Below are 20,131 nucleotides of genomic sequence, written 5' to 3' on the forward strand. Positions count from 1 at the left end.
GCTACTGTGTTCTCACCATTTCAAACCAGTCCCACTCATAATCCTGAGCCCACACTCAAAGAGCTCCCAACGTATCAGAAATCTGCATGTTAATTAACAACTGCGCAACACTACAAACTCTCCATTTTCCCTTTCACTTCTTTTCAGCACGACTCCAAAAGGAGACGGGAGAGTGGGGGGGACCGATTTGTTCAAAGTGGGGGGAGGGAGGGAGGGAAAGAAATGAGGGAAGAATGAAAGTTGCGAGGCCTCCTGACCAAGGGGTGAGAGACAAAGGAGGGCCTGTCTGCTCAACGCAACGCCAAACTGAGCCCGTTGCCTCTTTTGTCTCCCCAAAACTTTTCCATCACAATGCGCATTCTCCTGTCTTGCTTTCACCCCTTCTCCACCGACCCCTCCACTCTCTGCCCGCCTCTGAAAAGAACCGGCTTGACCTCTGACCCTCCGCCATTCAAGCTCCTTGTCATTCAAACTCAACCAGCAGGCTTTCTCCTTTTTCCTGGAGTTATTCTCATCTCAGATATTTTCCTCTCGTCTCCCCTCTGTCACATGATGGTACAGTCCAGGGACTAGTAGGATGTTGTCTGATGAAGAGATAAAGCCCCCCCCCCCCTTCTCCACCTCCACCACCTCCACCTCCACCGCAGGAACACACAGGTGGTTTAAGCTAAAAAGACAGACTCAGTTGCAGCTAATCCGGTGAGGAAATATTTGTGCGGCTGATTTCTCCCAGTGGACTTTGCTGAAACCATTCACTGAGGACTGAAACGTAGACACAGTGGAGACATGCATACATGTGTGTTTTCAGTTAAACACATATGTATGTACATACATATAAACTGTGGCTGGAAAGTATCAGAGGCTCAGAAAAAGAAATAGCTGCTAAATAATAATACTTCTTCCTAAAAAGATACTTATGGGTTTACTAATGGCTTTATTAATGGATAATAAAATACTTACTAATGCTTTATAGATCACTTTTGAGACACTAATAACAGCAACTTTTGGGTTGCCAGGTTGTGGAAAAACCAGCCAAAGGGCAACACTGCCACTTTAAAATCTGGAATTTTAATACAGGGTTTATATGTTATAACTATTTGAGTAATTTGATTAGAACAAATTTTGGTGTTTGTGTTGTTTCCTCTTTTCTCTTTAGTAAACATGCCATTATAAATGTTTATAATTATTAATAAATGCCTAACAGACTATAAATAAATGAAATTTCCTCCAGATCCTCCTATTGCCCTTTGACAGAACATCAAACAATCTAATCAGTCGACCCAAAAGTTATTTTCATGAATGGCTTAAAAGCACAGACAGTATACCACCAAGACATCACCCATCAGTTTGTGGACTCTGGTTTTGAGGCCTCGATTTTGGCATTTTGGCTGTCGCCATCTTGGATTTTTGGAGCCAAAAGTAATCATATCTGGACGAGAGGCTGGAGCTGTGAATCTGACTAAGAAGCCGAGGACACTATCTGCAAACAGCCTGTGACCCAAAGCAGCCCACCTTTAATTATGTGTAACTTTAAGTCTTAAAAAATGTAAACTGGTGAGTTATAAAAAAATTCACCCCCGCTAGTGTTGTCATTAATGTTGAAATTAGCTGTAGAGACCAAAACAGCTTCTTGCACCAGGCTGTAAATGTGTTTATTTCTGCTGTAGTTGGGCATTTTAACATGGGGGTCTATGGGGATTGACTCACTTCTGGAGCCAGCCTCAAAGTGGCCATTAGAGGAACTGCACTTGGGCATTGGCTTCATTTTTCAGGCCCCGGGGTTTTCACTCGCATAAAACTGATCTATGAAGTGGTTATAAATAACATATTAATCATTATTAAAGCCATTATGATCCAGATTTTTCATCTCACAGCAATTTTATCACCTCTCTCTTCCTCATTGTGCATTGTGGTGCTACAGAGATGCCCCTGCAAATCATACTCCGGACGCATGGGAGCATTTTTGAATCAGACCCCCCAAAAATCACATCATCGTTTTATTTATTTGTTTTTTTTTTTTTTCAGTGAAAATAAATTTAAAAAATTACCATTACACTACAATTGTGACTCATATAACACGGTGATTGCAATATGATATTGTTTGCATATTGTGCAGCCCTAGTTATGACCATATACTATTTTTTCATTTTAGTATGTTTTCATGGGACTACTATAAGGAATGCAGCCTGAGGTGACATGCATTTTTGGCTCTACATGGTTGGCACAGCCTTAAAAATGGAACACTAACCACACATAAACTGCTCGATCAACAATAAACAAAACATAAAGAAGAAACCTCAATAATCCAAAAGTGGAGGATCAGCTGTTTGCAGGCCGAGAGGGAAAAACAACACTAGACTCTTCTTCTGTAAGCCACGCTGCCAGTTTCCAGCAGAGGGAGAGACGCCGGGGAAAAACCTTGGCGGTACAAATTAAGTGTTTGTTTTTTTTTTGCCAAGAAGCAAAAGTTACGTTTCCTCGAAGTTCACTTACAGTGCCCTGTGAAGGAATTTCCTCAGATGCATACATATACATACACACACAAAAGCTAAAGCGCAAATGTAAGCATGCGCAGGCACACACACATCATGCACCTCAGCAGCCAAAGAAGGATTTATCCCCAGACTGCTGGAATCAGACATTTCAATGGCTCTCAGTGGGGTTTCCATGGCTATTCCATGTACAGAAATAATAAGAGGGGACCCTCGCCTCAGGCCTGGCTCGCAACGGGGACAAATTTACATCTCAAGCAGGGCGGTTAAGACCCCTTCCCTTTCTCTACCCCTCCCTTCCTGCTTCAGCATAACGGTCTGTGCATCCCACCCCCCCTCCGTCTACCCTCCCAAAACAACACTTTCACCACCACCACTTTGTGCCGCTTCCTCACATAACCCTCTCTCACTGTCACACAGAGTTTTCTTAGGCGTTAAGCTCTTGTGTTCACTCTTGTACCCCCTCTATCAATTCTAAAGCTTCCTTGTTGGGGTGTCTCTCTTTCTTTCTGTCTCTCCTTCTTCCTTTCTTTTTCCTCTCAACAGGAGGAATCCTGCCTCTCTCCACCCAGGCCGCCTTTGATCCACCCGACTCAGAGCTTCTCTATTTTCCTCCCCGAAAAAGAAAGAACAGAGGAAAAAAAAAATCACTTCCACCTCAATGATCCCAATGAAAGAATGCAAAACACAAAAACACATTTGGGGAGTTTGAAGATCGTTCCTTTGCTTTCTTCTCTTCTCTCTATCCAAGATTCAATAGCTGCATTCCTTCATTTCTGAACAAAACATCAATACCTCCTGTCCAAATAGTGTAACTCCAATGGCATTTCTGGCAAAACAACTAAGCTGCCCTCAAAATAGACCAAACGACTACATCATTTGCCACCACAACACACAGAATGTCATTTTATAGCACCAGCTCTGCCGGCTATTATTAGCTCTCCCTTGTTCCCACTCACAATGTTTAGATCCACAAGTTTCTGCTCACTCATCAGACTTTGTAAAAGGGATAAGAAACTTGTTTCAAAAGTTCAAACTTCCTCAAGCCTTTCCCTATAGATTTTTTTCCTCCCTCTCCTCCTCGACTGCTGCGTTCATTCTGGGCTACCCAGGCCTGTATAAGCCTGCCTCAGGGCTGGGATTAGTGCCCGTCCAGAAAGGTGTTTTTGTGTGTTTGTGTTTGAGTGAAAGAGAGGGAGCGAGGTAGAGAGGGAAAGATCGACCTCCGTGCCCCCTGGCCCCATGCCTCCTCCTTCCCCCTCCCTCCCCTCCCCCCTCCTCTGCGGCAGTATGGCAGCTTCACCTGTGGGGCACTGGCAGTGGAAGGCGTTGATCTTGTCGATACACTTGCCGTTGTTCAGGCAGGGGCTGCCGGCGCACTCGTCCGTATCGATCTCGCAGAACTCCCCCTCGTAACCTGGCCAATTAGCGAGGGAGGACCAGGAGGGAGATGGATTGGTTAGACAGAGACACAGAGAGAGGCGTTTTCACACTGCTGTTACATCTATACTGCTGGAACGGGTTTAAATTACACACAGAGGCTATATGAACAGGAGTAGGACTGAAATAATCATCCTGGTTTAGTTTAAGTTGAGTTCAAATTGCTTGTAACAGTCCAACACCAACAGATGCTCAGGCCGTGTCCACACGTACACAGGTACATTTGATAACGTAGCTTTTTCTATGTATTTTGACCTTTGTAGTGAGAGAGAGATTAATTGTTTAGTTGGTACAGTGTCAGAAAATTTCTGCGAGCCCAAAGTGACACCCTTTTTTTTGTCTCTTTATAAAGTACTTCAACAACTGTGAGCCCATGTGACTTGTTTCTATGCTTTGGTTGAATGTAATGAGACAATATGAATCTATACAAATACTGTAGATTAATGAAGTGAAGTTTCCACCATATTTTGATATAAAAGCTGATTTATAGTTGTACATTTTTTCTGCATACGCCTACGCCGTCGTGAGCAGTTATACTGATGCAATTACACCGCCAAAACACTAATCGACAGTTAAGTTTCTAAGCTGCTGTGGTGAGTTTCTGTGGAGTGCAGCGAAGTTTGATGGATTCAGTTAACACACATAAAACACACATAAAACATGACTTAATACGAACAATGTTACGTTACATTTCTGGGCAGGTGGACATCAGGCTACAGCATATAATATGCATCTAAACAGAGCCTATGTCATATATTTAATGCAGAGGTATAAACCTGGTTTAACAATAACAAATTCTAGAAGTGATTGGACAAAGCAAAGGGCTTTGAAATGGATTAAATGTCACTCTCAGTATCAGTATTCTCTGTTACAACTCTCTCATGTTGTCTTACCTGGCATGCAGATACAGTGGAAGTCTCCTATTTGGTCCAGGCAGGTGGCCTCATTCAAGCACGGGTTCGACATGCACTCGTTGATGTCCAGCTCGCAGCGCGGCCCCACGTAACCCCGCTGGCACTTACACTGGAAGGAACCCTTGGTGTTTATGCACTTCCCTGCGTGCTCACAGGGGTTGGAACCTGTTAAAACAGATTAATTCTTTTACTTTACTTCAACAGGCTGTCTTGTACGTACACGACCTAACAAGGGGCATGACAATGAGATGATTTAGGTGGTTTAATGTTGTTTGATGAAGCCAAACCAAAGCCTCAACTGTGCATGATTACGGCAATAATACGCCTGAGGGTGTCATTTACTGCGATTATGGGCACAATTATGGGCACCAAAGTACCCATAATAACAGGAAAGAATGAGCTTGTATTGTGGCTTGTATAAAAGAGTTACGAATGCATGTGTGATGGTTGAAAAGCTTTCTTGACAGTAGTTTGGAAAAAGTGTCCTCAATCATTTAGATCTTGGGGCTACAACTAGACAAACAGAGTTTGCAGGTCAGGTTGTGTGAGTTTTACCCAGTGAGCACTCGTCGACATCCTGATCGCAGGAAGCTCCGAAGTATCCCGACGGGCAGGTGCAGAAGTGATTTCCGCTGACGGGGTTGGTGTCACAGTTGGAGCCTTTCTGACAGGGGTTGCTGATGCAGGCGTCATCCAGCTGGCACAGCAGTCCTGGGACACAACACAGAAAATAGACTTTATTATGCTGGAGCGACGCACCCTTCTGTACAGTATGAAGTATGGCAAAATGTAATAGGAGGTTTAAACGTCCCTTCAGTAAAACAAACTGATGGATGTTATCACATTAGCTGCTTCTAATGGCAGTGAGAAGTTAACTGAATGTCAAAGTGTGAAAAAAATATAAAATGAGTCATCTCTATACTGCAGAAAACACCCTCACATGCACACCCGTGGTCAGTTTATGACATCAATAGAAACTAAACATCAGCATTTATAAATGCCATTTTCTCTAGTTTGAGCATGGGCGTTGACTTTGCACACTCTAGTTTTAGTTTTGTTACTTCCTGTGCCATTCACACCCTCAATACATAGTCATTTTGTCAGAGACAAGCTAATCTACAAAATTTAAGCTGATAGGGCTGCTGCATTTTCATATAAAGCCATTTTCTGCCAAGTATTAAAGGGACAATCCACCCCAAAATCAAAATTACAAGTTTTTCCTTTTACCTGCAGTGGTGTTTATAAATCTAGATTGTGTTGGCGTGAGTTGTCGAGTGTTGGAGATATCGGCCATAGAGATGTCTGCCTTCTCTCCAATATACTAGAACTCGATGGCATTTGGTTTGTGGTGCTCAAAGTGCCAAAAAAATACATTAAAAAACTAAAAAGCAATGTCTCTTTCAAAAAAAATCATGACCCAGTAACTTCAGATAATCCACAGACCTTGTTGTCAGCAGTTTCATGTAGGAACTACATTTCTGTCGAACTACACCTGCTACCTGCATCACCGAGCAACACTGAGCTAGCTACCATTACAGCTCAGCCAAGGAGGACGCCATGATGAGGCCACTTGTCCATGAGAACATCCATTCTTCTTTCTGTGTGGTGATACAGTTGGCAGGTGTGGTATATTCATGACAATGCAGACATCTCTAGAGTCGGTATCTCCAACGCACACCCAAAAAATCAAGTTGATAAATAGCGCTACAGGTAAGAGGAAAAATGTTGTTTCTGAGTTTACGTTGGACTGTCCCTTTAAGAGCTAAATAAAAATCAAAATAAAGATGTAAATACCTGTGCGTCCATGTGGGCACTCGCAGTAAAAAGAAGCTACGCGGTCATGACAGGTGGATCCATGGTGACACGCGGCACTGGCACAGTCATCGATGTTCTCGCTGCAGTCGTCCCCGGTCCAGCCGTTCACGCACACACACTGGTAGCTGCCGTACGTGTTGTGGCATGTGCCACCATTTTGGCAGGCGTTGGGCATCAGCTGGCACTCGTCAACGTCTTCTGTGCAGAGCTGACCTGTGGGAGGACGAGGGGTCAGAGGGTTAAAGTTGGTTCATATCCCAACTATATCCCTACTTAATCTGATTAAAGTGTAAATAACTTTAGTTCCTTTACTAGGGCATCGATATACACACCTGTAAATTCTGGTTTACACTGGCAGTTGTAGGTGTTGACTCCATCCACACATGTCCCTCCATTCTGGCACTCATGACCTGGACAGTCGTCAATGTTGTGGTTGCAGTTTTTCCCTGTAAAACCTAAAAACATAAAGTGAAATATAAGCATCAGACTCGTAGCAGGGGGCTTCAGATGTTCAGTTACTCGTTTCTCCTCCATCTCCAATTCACGACAAAGACAGCGAAACTTCTCACAGTTAAATGTGGTCAACTGTCTTTTTCCTTCCAAGAAAGAAAGGCAGCTGTACCCTCCTGCGGTCTGTGGTTAACTCGCCATTTAATGACATCCTCTCTGCTATACGGTTACACAAGAGGCAACCACTGGACTGTACATGTGGCATGTTGGGTAATACAAATCAAAACCAGTACAAGTCATCGCTGCCACTGAGTCTTTTTGGTCATCTTTAATGTTACTGATGAATTCAAAGCATGCAGCTGATAAAGCTGATTGTTATCAGCTTCTAATAAAATGTTGCACAAGTGAATTTCAGGGTGGGAATCTGTGGGCACCTCACGATTCCAGGCAACAATATGATTATAAAACAATTAACAATGCATCTTGAATAATCAACATTTTTGGTCCCTATACAGGATTTATTTTTTCTCAACTGTGTGTCTACTTACTACTTTTAAAACATAGCCAATTTGTTCATTCAGGCAGGGTACACCCTGGACAGGTCACCAGACTATCACAGGGCTGACACATAGAGACAGACAACCATTCACGCTCACATTCACACCTGCGGACAATTTAGAGTCACCAATTAACCTGCATGTCTTTGGACTGTGGGAGGAAGCTGGAGTACCTGGAGAAAACCCACGCTGACACGGGGAGAACATGCAAACTCTGCACAGAAGGGAGTGCAAGTTTGAACCCCCCAACCCAGGGTTCGAACCCTCTTGCTATGAGGTAACAATGCTAACCACTGCACAGTGGCACGGTAACCTATTTGTAATTTTCCATAACTAAAATTAACAGGTGACTTTACTTCTACTACTTCATATTTATGTCCGTTACGTTTCATGATACTGTTGGTTCAGTTGCAGCCTGGTCTACAAAGTTGTTACAGGAAGTCATGTCGAGAATTGGGTTTTAAATTTGCGGTTATTGACATTTCTGCCTCGACACATAACTCATAAAGAGAGAATTGTGATGCATCGCTTTTTGCCCCCCACCCCTAATGAATGATTGTTTCTTTCAACTACTGTGCCTTTACGCAAATATATTCAAAAGGATGTAACAAGATCATAGAACTCGTCATTGCTGCTTCACACTTAAGATGGCATTTGTGTTTAACTTTTTATCCGTGAGTACCTTGCAGTGCTTTAAGCTATGCTGATACAGAAGGAGGTGACGTGCAACAAAGGCCCATACCTAGACCTGAATTGGGGATGGTGCAATGACGTACGTTCCAAAATGGAGGCATGATCATGAATGTTTTGTCAAAAGAAGCAACAAAAGGAGGCACCTTGACTTTGTCAAAGTGTTTGCCTAAAAAATTATATCTGTCAACCTTTATCTTTATGGTGTTTTCACTCAGGAATCATGAATATTTTTATGATAATACAAACTGGTGAACAGAGACATACCTTTTGAGAACAGTTTACAATCATGAAAAAGTAAGAAAGCTTCCTTAATCGTCAACATTAAAAGTACAAAACAAACACAGCACCCTGTGGAGATTTCTTCTTAATGGTAAACATGTTAGGCATCATATGTGTTCCCTTCCTCATAAAACACCTGCAAAACTTTTTGCTGTTTTGCTAGCTTGCAGTCATCTTCTTCTTTCCTGGAATCTGCTGATGAATTTCTACTTTATTTAATGTATAACCATCACCTATTGACCAAAAATACTGCTTCATGATGCTACTCTTAAGGGTTAATTTAAGGAGTAAGTGCATCAGCTAACCACCTGAAAGTGTAAAATATGTTGGATGATAGATATTTTTAGGATTTCCGAGAAAGATGTTTCAAGAACAAGCTTGATATGGACCGAGTAGTAACGGATAAAAACAAGGTAAAGCCAGTCTGCGTAGAGGTGATGAGGTGGTGGGCAGGACTTTACTCCCAGCACCTTTGCTTCACTCTGCTATGTGAAAAGGATGTTGTCCTTTGACCATTTCCTTATGATAAGCCCCGATGTCTTCCTGCTCTGCCTTGTTCACACACTGTACACACCAAAGCAGAAACACACACATATGTACACACACACACAGGACAGGAACAGCCCTGCCTTAAATGACATCATTGCTTAGCCGGCAACAAGCAGGCAGGAACATTTAAATTCAACGTGAGAGACTTCGGGAACACAGAGTGTTTAGAAATTAATAAACTGACCTAAATTCAAGAGGATCATGTGACTTGTGTCAGTTTGCATATGATGGATCTGACTGAAATTTCTCCTCCTCCAAAACTAAAGACTTTCCTTCTTCATAATTTCACAAAATATTTGAGTCTAGAAAGTTGGTGTTGTAGCAACTACTTGCAGGCTTAGTTAGCAGACGACTGTAGCAAGTGAGTGAACAAACGGTCTCTTAACTGTCTGCAAACCATTTCCCTTCTGTGGAGCACTTAATCCTCTGACAGAGGAGGTTAAGTAATAAAAGTTGATGGTTTAACACAGCTAATAAGCTAAATAGTTTCCTTTATTTTGGACTCTCCTGCTTTCCATTCCCTCAGTGGCGGTAGATACACCTGCGTTTAATTCACACAGATTTAAATGGCATAATAAGGCTCCAGACTGAAACCATTTAGTCGCATTTTACAACCAGATTTAGAGACAATGCTACTAAATCTTTATAACAAGGCTTGTGTGCAACCTTTTTCTTAAAATCATCATCCTATATCATGTGTACCACCAAGAGGGAGCGAGAATTGGTGCGTGTGTGTTGCTTTGCAAGGGACATTGCAACATCTGCTCTCTGAGATTTTGCTCTGCTCTACCTGTCCCTATCTCCAACTTTAGCATCAGCTGGTGTGACCGTGGAGATGCGAGTGACAGCTAGCTTGACCACAGTGTGTTTTGGGGCCATCAGGAGGCAGCATCTGATGTTCCTGTATCCAGCTAGCTGTCACTCCCATCTCCAGGGTAAAACCAGACACTGCTAAAATTGGAGTGCCCGTGTATTCTGAACTTTATGGTAAATGCATTGACACAGCCCAGGATACACATATGATTACATCCACTTTTCAAACTACGGTGTTAACACAGATATAGAAAATACACCCACAGAAATAGGATTAATTGAATATTATATTCACAGGATGCATAAAACATGTCACCTGTGTCACTTGAACATTAAAAAATTTGACTAAATTGTGAGGGAATTTACTTTATTTTTTGATTTTGGGTTGCTAGAAAAACATTTTGGCATTTTTACTGTATCAGTTTGGAAAACTGCCAAAATTAAAGACATCTATGCACCTTGAAATAGCTGCATTTCTAAATACTTGAGGTGTGACAGTGTATTTCTGCTATGTTCCCAGCAAACATCACAGCTAAGAGAGCTTTTTCTTTTAAAACAAAACAACACATTGTTATTTCTGTTACATGTCTATTTATCAAAATATCCTTTTTATCCTTTTTCTTGCTTCTTAATTTTGTACTGGAGTTTTGTGCTGGAGTTCTGCTTAAACTGATGGAAGAGCAGATTATCACAACAATTAAGGCCTTGTCCCTAACTGTAAGTTCAGTATAATCTCCGTACCTGGAACACAGGAGCATTCGTAGCTGGTCTCTCCCTTCTGGATGCAGGTGCCTCCATTATGGCAGGGCGACGGGTTGCAGGGCAGGTAGCGGCTCTCGCAGTGCTTGCCCGTGTACTCCTGTGGGCACTGGCACCGGTAGCCGCCAACGTCGTTGATGCACAGTCCACCGTTCTTGCAGGGTGACGTGCTCACATCGCACTCGTTGACATCCTGTTTGCAGGTCTGTCCGGAGAAGAAGGGTGTGCAGGTGCAGATGTAGTGGGAGTCGATGGCGGAGCACAGGCCACCGTTGGCACACGGGTTTGAGGCACAGGGGTTGGCTTGTTGGCACAGTTTACCTGAGTGAGGGCACAGAGAAAAGATGTTCTAGTGTTGGCTATGCTCAGGGTCAGAGGTTTCTCTTGATTTAAGAAGTTTGTATGTTTTTCACATCCTGTTCATCACCTTGCGCCCCCTCAGCAGTTAAAAAGCCAGAAACGACTGCTCTACTGTCATAATGCTGTTGTGTCTTACCTGACCACCCAGGTGGGCAGCGGCACTTGAATGTCTGAAGGCTCTCCAGCACACAGGTGCCTCCGTTGCGACACGGTGAGCTGATACAGATATTGTTGATGGGCGTGACACAGCGGCGACCGGAGAAGCCAAGTTTGCAGACGCAGCTGTAGTCCACCGTTTTCCCCTTGGGCACGGCCAGACACGAGCCTTCGTTCATGCATGGCGAGCTGGTGCATGGGTCAGGGAACTCGCACCTGCTTCCTACGAATCCCACCGGGCACCTGAGGAAACACAGGTAGAGAGGTTGTCAAGATTGCAGCCCTCGACAGGAGAGGAATTAGAGGGTGCCACGCAGACTGTGATATGCATATATACTCAGCTTTGACCCTCGTTTACAGATATTCTTTTATTTATTTTTTCTTTAATTTATAAGGCAGAAAAAGCTAAAGTAAGTGCAATCATTGTGCCGCTACTTGTTCCCACATAAATCTGCTTTAAAATAAGCTCAGCTCAACATTTAACATACCTTCAAACTGTACACAAAGACAACAAAAGCATCTATAAATAAAATTTTCTTTTCTCATGCTGATTAAATAATGACTGCCTTAAAATTCTGGACTTTGTTTCCCCTTTAAGTAATTATTCATCAAACAAAAGATTATGAAGAACCACCATTACATCATGAATACAAACAATTTACTAATGATCTAATAAAAACCTTCTTTCTTCAAGATATATTGGTCCACTAATAAATGTCCTGTCGTTCTTTATTTTTCTCATTTAAAAATTAGCATTACAAAGAGTGGAACTGGTCAAAGGGAATTCCCAAACACTATTTTCACCCGTCCAATCTTTCTCCGCTCAGCACGGATTGAAGAGTTCACAAGGTTAAGACAAAACTCCGCACTGGCGAGGGTCATCCCTTTGTGCGCTACTGTGCTTATAAATCAGCTGCTTCGCTAACCAATAGCACTAACTATCCATTTCTCTTTAATGATTGTCCCGTCCCTGCTGTTTTTACAACAGAAACAATGCTTTAAACGGGACATTCGTCTTCCTATCGTCACACACCCCCCGCCAACAATGTGTTTCAGGTTGTAAAACTGAGTGGTCTGGACAGAGGGAGGAGGAGGAGGGGGGGGGGGCAAACTCCTGTGATGTTTCTCACAGGTTGTGACTGAGTCATAAACGCCGCTCGGACCCCAGCGAACAAGTTCCCAGAGACAGAGAGAGAGAGGGCTGCTGCAGATCACAGGGACACATTCACACATTTACAATTACAATGAGAGGAGTTGAAGGGTGTCCCCTGAGGATACGCACAGCTCAACAAAGGGGCCACACACACAGAGCATGCACACACTCATACCTACACAGTGTGCGGTCTTTTACACGCACACAGGAAGATTACGCACATGCACGGGACCTCTTATATTCACAGTTGCATTCATATTCACACGCAATACTGCAGCTTTGAGACAAGAGCTGAAATGTTACTCCCAACAATTTTGATATCTGACGAATCAGTTTAAGGTATTTATAATGTAAAATGCCAGACATGTCCTGGCTCCTTTATATGATGACATGTTTTTCGTCATTTAAGTTTTGCTTCTGAAATATTCAACACAAGCAGTCGTACAAAAACTTTGCCTAAATAAAATCAGCAAAATGACTGAATATCTGATTAAAGGAGCAGTTTAATATTGAGAAATACTCTTCTTCCCTTCATAGCTGAGAGTTGTAAGATTGATGCCACTCACATGCCCATACATTAAATATGAATCTACAGGCAGCAGCCAGTTTGCTTAGCTTATAAAGACTGGAAACAGAGGGAAACAGCTAGCCTGCCTCTGTCTAAAGATAACAAAATCCACCTGCCAATATCTCTGTCTCAAGTTTGTTATTCGAAGTAAGTGTCTAAATACGAGCAGTCCTGCAAGAGCTGTCATAGATTGGCAACTACTACTACTGAACAGTAAGCAAGACTGTGATAACCTTTTCCCACCAAAAATTAGTGCATATATGCAGGATTTTTGAACACAAGAAAACCTGATAAACAGGTGATAGACTCCTTTCCTGGCACTTGAGAATGCCTTTCTGGGTCTGTTCTTGTACGTCAAGTTCAACGTCACAAATGCACCAGAAAACAGGGTTCGTAACCACCAGAAAGCAGCATGGAGGGTGCTTTCACACCTGCCCTGTTTGGTTCAGTTCAATCAAAATCAAGTCTGTTTGCCCCCTAAGTGTGGTTCATTTGGGCAGGTGTGAACACAACAATCACACTCAGGTGTGCACCAAAACAACCTGACCAAGACCTTCTTGAAGAGGTGGTCTCGGTCCGGTTACAACTGAACTCTGGTGCAGTTCATTTGTGGACTGCAGTCACATTACACATTGTTTGGGTTAAACATGAGCATGTTACACTTATTGGTCCCAAGAATGAATGCAGATTGTCCAGTGGAAAAGGGGCTTAAGTTTGGCCAGGCATTCACTGCACATGACAGTTTCAAGTCTACAGACACAATTCTACAGACACATTTCAGTCAGTATCAAACCTTATTGAGTTTTAATACCCAGCCCTTGTTGCAGCTCTATTTGACACCAAAACCAACCACCTCAGATCTGCCACATTAGACCCTCCCTACCGCCACATTCCCATATTCATCACCTTCAGAGATTCAACACTGTTGTCAACAACGCTGGGTGGCCTGAGAGGCTGGGTCATTACAAAAACAAAGCATCTACTCAATAAGCAGCAGAGACGAGAACAAAAAAATCTGCAGTTATCTGGAATTCCTGTTCCTAATCCGTCCTTTCCAGAAGTCGAGGAACAAGAAAAGCAGCCATCGTGGCACCCTTCAGCAGCTCTCAGAGCTGAAATGTGCTTTGACCCTTTTGTCAGCACTCATTCATCCTGAGGACAAGGCCGCATCTATGCCACAGTGTTTGAGCTGCAAGCCAACATTATGGAAACTTCAAAGCACCGCGCCCCCACCTTAACGTCTCCAGAGAGGATTTGCTCCAGCATCAGACAAGGGATGGGAAGAGGATGAAACGGAAGAGACTGTGGCGCTACCTGAAAGATTTCTGACAGAGTGAATTCCTGCACAGATGGAATTTCTAGGAATCAAAATTTCTAGGGCTTTGTCTTTATGTCTTGGCAAACAATATTTCTTGTTGAATTTTGTTGTGTTTTAGTCTCTGCGCAGAAACAATATTGTGCATGAAACATCCTGCCGACATCAAAGCGGCCTTTCTACAACATTAAAACCCACTGTCACTCTCAAATACCTGACTAGAGCCAGCAAGTCTGTTAGCCCCGAGGGGCTGGCAGGACCACGTCCCCAAACATTCCCAGGGGGTCCAGTATGTGTGTGTGTGTGTGTGTGAGTGTGTGTAGTGGATTTAGGGACAGGGTTGTAGGGACAGGCGTGTGTTTTGACAGGGTCTCCCTCTCAGGGGATTAGGCAGCCTTAGGACTGTGGTAAGGAAAAGAAAACATCACATGCTAGACTGCCCGCTGCACAAACAGTAGTAGTGAGTGGTGGCATGTCACCACGTAGAGAGCGCAGAGTGGTACCTTAAACTGAGTGTCATTCAGACTGGGATCACTGTGGCACTAAGGTCAAACAAGCAGAGGTGTCAGAAGCTGAACGTCAAATCTGTTACATGCAAATAAAAAATCTGAGGCGTGTTTGCATTACAAAATCACAGTCAGTTATTGAATAATAAGTTGAGCAAGTATAAAGCACATAATCACTAATTTGCCTCCACAGGCTTTACAATCTGCAACATGTCACCCTCTATCATAAAACCCTTCACACACACACAAGGATAAAGTCCCCCAACAACACTCTGACGGGAGTAATATAGATAAAGTCGGTGCACTCTGAGGGGCTGTAGTAAAGTTGAATTCAATCAAATCTCATTGAAGATGATTTGATTATGGAGCGGAAACATAACGAAAACAACCAACGACAGTCGCTCAAAATAGTCACATATTGTCTTCACATACAGTTTGGATTTAAAGGGATACTTTGCCGATTTTCAGCCTGGTCTGTGTCACTGAGGTGTGGGGTATGTGTGCAGATTAACAGTGTTAAGGCGCCCCCCGAGCCACCAGCACAGGCAGGCAGTTTCTGATGCTGCTGGCAACAGGGGCGCCTTATCATCCCACACAGCAGTGACACAGACCAGGTTGAAAATGACTATCCCTAGAATATCCCTTTAATGAGATTGTTACTTTAAGATTCACTACTTTGTGTGTTGTTGGTGTCGAATCAGAATTCAGTTTCAAGTGTTCTACAGACACATTTCAGTCAGAACCAAACCTTATTGAGTTTTAATATCCAGCCCTTGTTGCAGCTCTTTTGACACCAAACCCAACCACCTCAGATCTGCCACATTAGACCCTCCCTACCGCCACATTCCCATATTCATCACCTTCAGAGAATCAACACTTGTCAACAACGCTGGGTGGCCTGAAAGGCTGGGTCATTGCAAAAACAAAGCATCTACTCAATAAGCAGTGGAGACGAGAACAAAAAACACATCCAGTTTTCACGTACAAGTAGTGTTGTTGCACTACTGGAATAACTTACTTTAAATACCTTGAAAAATATCAATATTTGATATCAAGCTGAGGGCACAAAATGTAATTTTTTTACTAAAAGATAAATATAAAAAGGCTATAGCATGACAACAATGACTTTCCCTTAGGGGCAGAGAACAGCAGAATGACTGCAGAAAACATTTACAATAGGAGAGGGCAAGAAAGCACAACTGGTACTGGTGTATCAATACTGCGGAAAATGAGCACCGAGACCATTTAAAATATTCAGAATTGATATGCATCTATAACTTAATATTTTGACAACACTGCATACAAAAAATTTTCTTCTGTATGTTAATGTATAAGAACAAACACAATTGTCAAGAGACTGGGGTGCCCAGTGGCTTAGTGGGTAGCGCAGGCGTCCCCAATATGAAGGCAATGTCCTTGCCACAGTGGTCGCGGGCTCAAGTCCAGCCTGTGGCCCTTTGCTATGTGTCATCCCTTCTTTCCCCCCACCTCCCCACACTTGGACTGTCCTAACCAATAAAGGCAAAAAGATTACAAAAGTCAAGAAACTATAGTGGACTATGCTTCATGAATATGTATAATATATCCGTTTTAAGATGAGGTTTCAAATGCGCAATATGTTGCAGGGGAATGTGCAAAAGTTTGGCTGCTGTGATAGTTAAACTACACTCTTGGTAACTTTGCAGGCTGCCACTGTTCCGAATTTAAACTTCAACATCAAAAAAGTAGGGATACTGTTACTCTGGATTCTCTGTTGTAGTTGCACTTGCTGACTTAATCTGTAAAGACAGATGTATCTTCACATGAAAACTTGTGGTGTAGCTGGAAATTCCTCTACATAATTTCTGAGCATCCGTATCGAGTCCCTTAAGTGGACATCAGGAGTGTGTGTGTGTGTGTGTGTGTGTGTGTGTGTCTCTGTGTCTGTGTGTTTGGTGGAGAGGGAGGGCGGGGGTGTCAGTGGAGAGAAGCAGCAGATCTGGCTGCTAGAAGGCCAGTCCAGTTAAGTCCCAGCGGTGGCGGGTGCTGAGGTCGTGAGGCGCCACACGAGCTCGCTGGAAAAAGGCCGCAGGGAGCAGGTGCGCATGTTAATGAGGAGACAGCAGCTGCTGCCCCGGCCATTCACTCCCCACCCCCCCCACTTCTGCTCTCCCACACCTCCCATATCCCACCACTCTGCCTCCTTCCTCTCCATGGCACTCCATCCTACTACTGTCCTCAAGCCTGGACGCAGACAAGGGCCATGCACTACAAAAAAAAATGTGCTTTTTAACTTGTGAATCAGTCTGAATTAGTCATTTTTTAAAGCCCCCCTCCACTCAAAAATGTGTTTGTCATATGTTTATGTCCCCTATGTTGACTATAATGACTTGTATCTAAGTTTGTCACTAGAGACGTGGTTTCACATTCCTATACCGGAGGGGGCGATGTCTGTGCATCTCCGCAAAAATCTGAGATTCAAATGTTTGCTGAGCAAGCTAGATTAGGTACGTCACTAATACAAAAGCCAATCGCTGTCCAATAGACATTTTTTTGGCTGAAGCATAAATTAGTGTCACCCTGGTTCCCTTGTCAAAAAACCTAAAATGCTATTTTCCTATTGGATTTTGGATTATTGCGGGAAAATGCTCTGTGACAAACAAAAGTTAATGATAATTACGCATTTTGTTTGGCAAGATATGGAAACGAATGACACAAATGGAGGCCACTTTACAATTTTTGAAGTGTAAATGCAATTGCCATTAGTAAAGAGCTAATGTTAGCCTATGAACGAACATGACATCACCTTCATTACGAGGCTGTAAAGCTGTGTTCAGCATGATGACGTCCTGTAGTGTCATTTAGCCACTTGTTAGCAACCATCTTTTTTTTTCTTGGCCACCTAAAAGCTTCCAAATTCAGGAGTGGGGTATTTACTGACGTATGTTATGAAAAAATTACATAAAAACTCAGAAAAATGATTCAAATTGTGAATAAATTTCAAGAATCAAGCTGACTGGCGGTGAAAACATGACAACTTGGATACTTTTTACAGTGTGTTATCTGAATGGCCCCCCCCCTTCTTTCACTACTTAGCGGAGAAATGAAGAGCAAGTGAGAAGAGGGAGAGCGGAGGATGAGTGGGCCCATTGTTTTTCCTACCCATTCAGAGTTGACCACAGGCCGGGCGTATTCAGCTGTTACACCTCCTCTTTCCTCTCCTCTCTGTCTCCCCCCCCAAAAAAAATCTTCTCTAAATCGTCTTTCATTTTACGTGGCTCATCCCCGAATTTTCCCCTTTTTTTCTCATTATTGGTTCCACTTCCTCTGTTCAAAGTTGTATGGTCGCTGGCATCCGCTCGCTCCCCTCTGTGCACCTTCTTTCCCTCCAAACCCCATCACCCCACTCCTCTCCTCCACCCCCCACCCTCCCATTCCTTTTCATTTCTAAGACACCACATTAGGATTTATAAGTCTCAACTGACTACTGCTCTCTCCCCCTTAAAACTTTCTTCCAAGTTACTCCAAGCTGCTCTGCAACGTTTCAGTGGTTGGCGATGTTTGAGGCCGAGCGTAAGCCAAAACCTTAAAATCCAAAACACACACAAGCGTCGGGACAAACAAAAGGAGTCTGAAAGAAAGGAAACTGGAACTGGTTTGGTTTGGTTTTTCAACGGGAGAAAGACAGAAAGGGGTTGCCAGTTCAGAAGGAATTTTGGTGTTTACTCTTAAGAGTCTCCTGTCCTGATTCTTAACCCATGGCTCGCTTGCTGGCAGCCTCATTTTTATGGCTCCTTGAAAATAAAAAAACTCGCACCAGCTTTGAAAGCTGGCATCTGCCCTCGCAGAACAGCCCAGCGTCTCACACCGAGGCCTAAAAGACAAACAGACAGAGCCCCTGCACCCTTACCTCGGTGCACGTGGACGCACTATCCAAACACACTCCAGCTGAGGTGCTAGCAGTAAGCCAACTGTAGCACACGCTAGGCAAAGAATGCTAACAGTTTGCTCTTTAACTTGGCAAGAGGCTGTCAAATACACACTCAGCACAAAACAGCTTTTACAGGCAGTGAGCTTAACTGCCTCAATGAGAGCTCAAAAAAAGAAGGGTTGGGTAAGACAAAAGATATTCAACGACTCTTTTATGGAGTCTTGGCTGTATTCAAAACAAACAGAGCAAAGCAGCTGCTTCAACAAGAGAAATCTGCCGGCCTGGCGAGCGGGATAATCTTAACAGCAGCAGGTAAACTGGGCGGCTGGAAAGGTAAATAAAGAAGGCATGAAAAGAGGGGCACAAATCAGAAGCTGAGCAAATATCAGGTGTTTGGGAGGTATCGTATAACTGCAGGACAGCAGTGGAATTATCTCCACGGTAAGGCGGATACTGTTATTATCTTCTCTGTCATCCCTGCCCAGTAGCCCTCATTGTTCTCCTCTGCGCTCACTCCTGGGGCCGTCTCTTCTTCTATGGCTGCCGCAGTAGCCCATGGCAACAGGTTCCGCGACACTGATGGGATGCATAACAGGGCTGGGGCGGCGGCTCGAGCCTGCAGCAGATGTTGTGGTGACATCTGACCCTTCGCCAGGCGTCACTCTCTCTGAAGGGGCTTTCCTCAGTGTTGGGCCAATCTGCCATCTGCCATCTCTCTGAGGTCACGCACAGATGGGGACGGAGGCTTTGAACGTAATATGTAGGCTACACACATGTGCACTGTATACAAATAAAAACCTAGAGGGTGTACACAGATTTCGGCAGCTGTACGGGCCCCAGTCTGAATCCATTTTAAGAAGCTTAGTGAATTAGGTTGTGCATTTATTCAATTATTGTGCCATGTAAAGCTCTGTGGGAGACAGAGCCAGTGTCTGGTTCCATTTCTGTAAATGGCATAATTAAGATTATTTTAGGATTATTCGTTGTCTATCCATCATTTTATATATTTGAGCAAAAAAAACAAACTCAGAACCTAACTCCTGTTTAGGTTGTTAGTTACAGGAAAAATCTGGTTGATTAAGGCCCTGTCTATGTGTATACAGATATTTTTGAAAACTGATATTTGCCTCTATGTTTTGGCCTCACGTCCGGCAAGTAAAGTAGGGCTGCAAACCTGCAACTAATGACTATTTTCATTTTCAATGAATCTGTCAATGTTTTGTCTCAGTTAATCGATTAGTTGTTTGATCTTTAAAATGGTCTATAAAAGTGTTTCCCAAAGCTCAAGATGACATCTTTAAATGTCTTGTTTTGTCCACAACCCAAAGATAATCAGTTTACTGTTATAGAGAAGTAAAGAAATCAGAAAACATCAAATTTAAGAAGCTGGAATCAGAGAATT

At 43.3% G+C, this 20,131-nt stretch overlaps 1 protein-coding gene across 2 annotated transcripts in view; it reads right to left on the reverse strand.

The window, feature by feature from the left end:
* The window catches only part of notch1b (notch receptor 1b), a 53,824-nt gene that overhangs the window by 21,925 nt on the left and 11,768 nt on the right, over positions 1-20,131 (reverse strand). For both annotated transcript variants that reach the window (XM_033619168.2, XM_033619167.2), the window contains exons 3-9: positions 11,258-11,520; positions 10,744-11,082; positions 6,994-7,116; positions 6,641-6,874; positions 5,402-5,557; positions 4,826-5,011; positions 3,796-3,909 (exon numbers count right to left, since the gene is read on the reverse strand). In XM_033619168.2, the coding sequence (XP_033475059.1) occupies positions 3,796-3,909; positions 4,826-5,011; positions 5,402-5,557; positions 6,641-6,874; positions 6,994-7,116; positions 10,744-11,082; positions 11,258-11,520 (1,415 nt within the window). The remainder of the gene's footprint in view (positions 1-3,795; positions 3,910-4,825; positions 5,012-5,401; positions 5,558-6,640; positions 6,875-6,993; positions 7,117-10,743; positions 11,083-11,257; positions 11,521-20,131) is intronic.

Source organism: Epinephelus lanceolatus, chromosome 9 (genome assembly GCF_041903045.1).
Source record: "Epinephelus lanceolatus isolate andai-2023 chromosome 9, ASM4190304v1, whole genome shotgun sequence".
NCBI lineage: Eukaryota > Metazoa > Chordata > Actinopteri > Perciformes > Serranidae > Epinephelus > Epinephelus lanceolatus.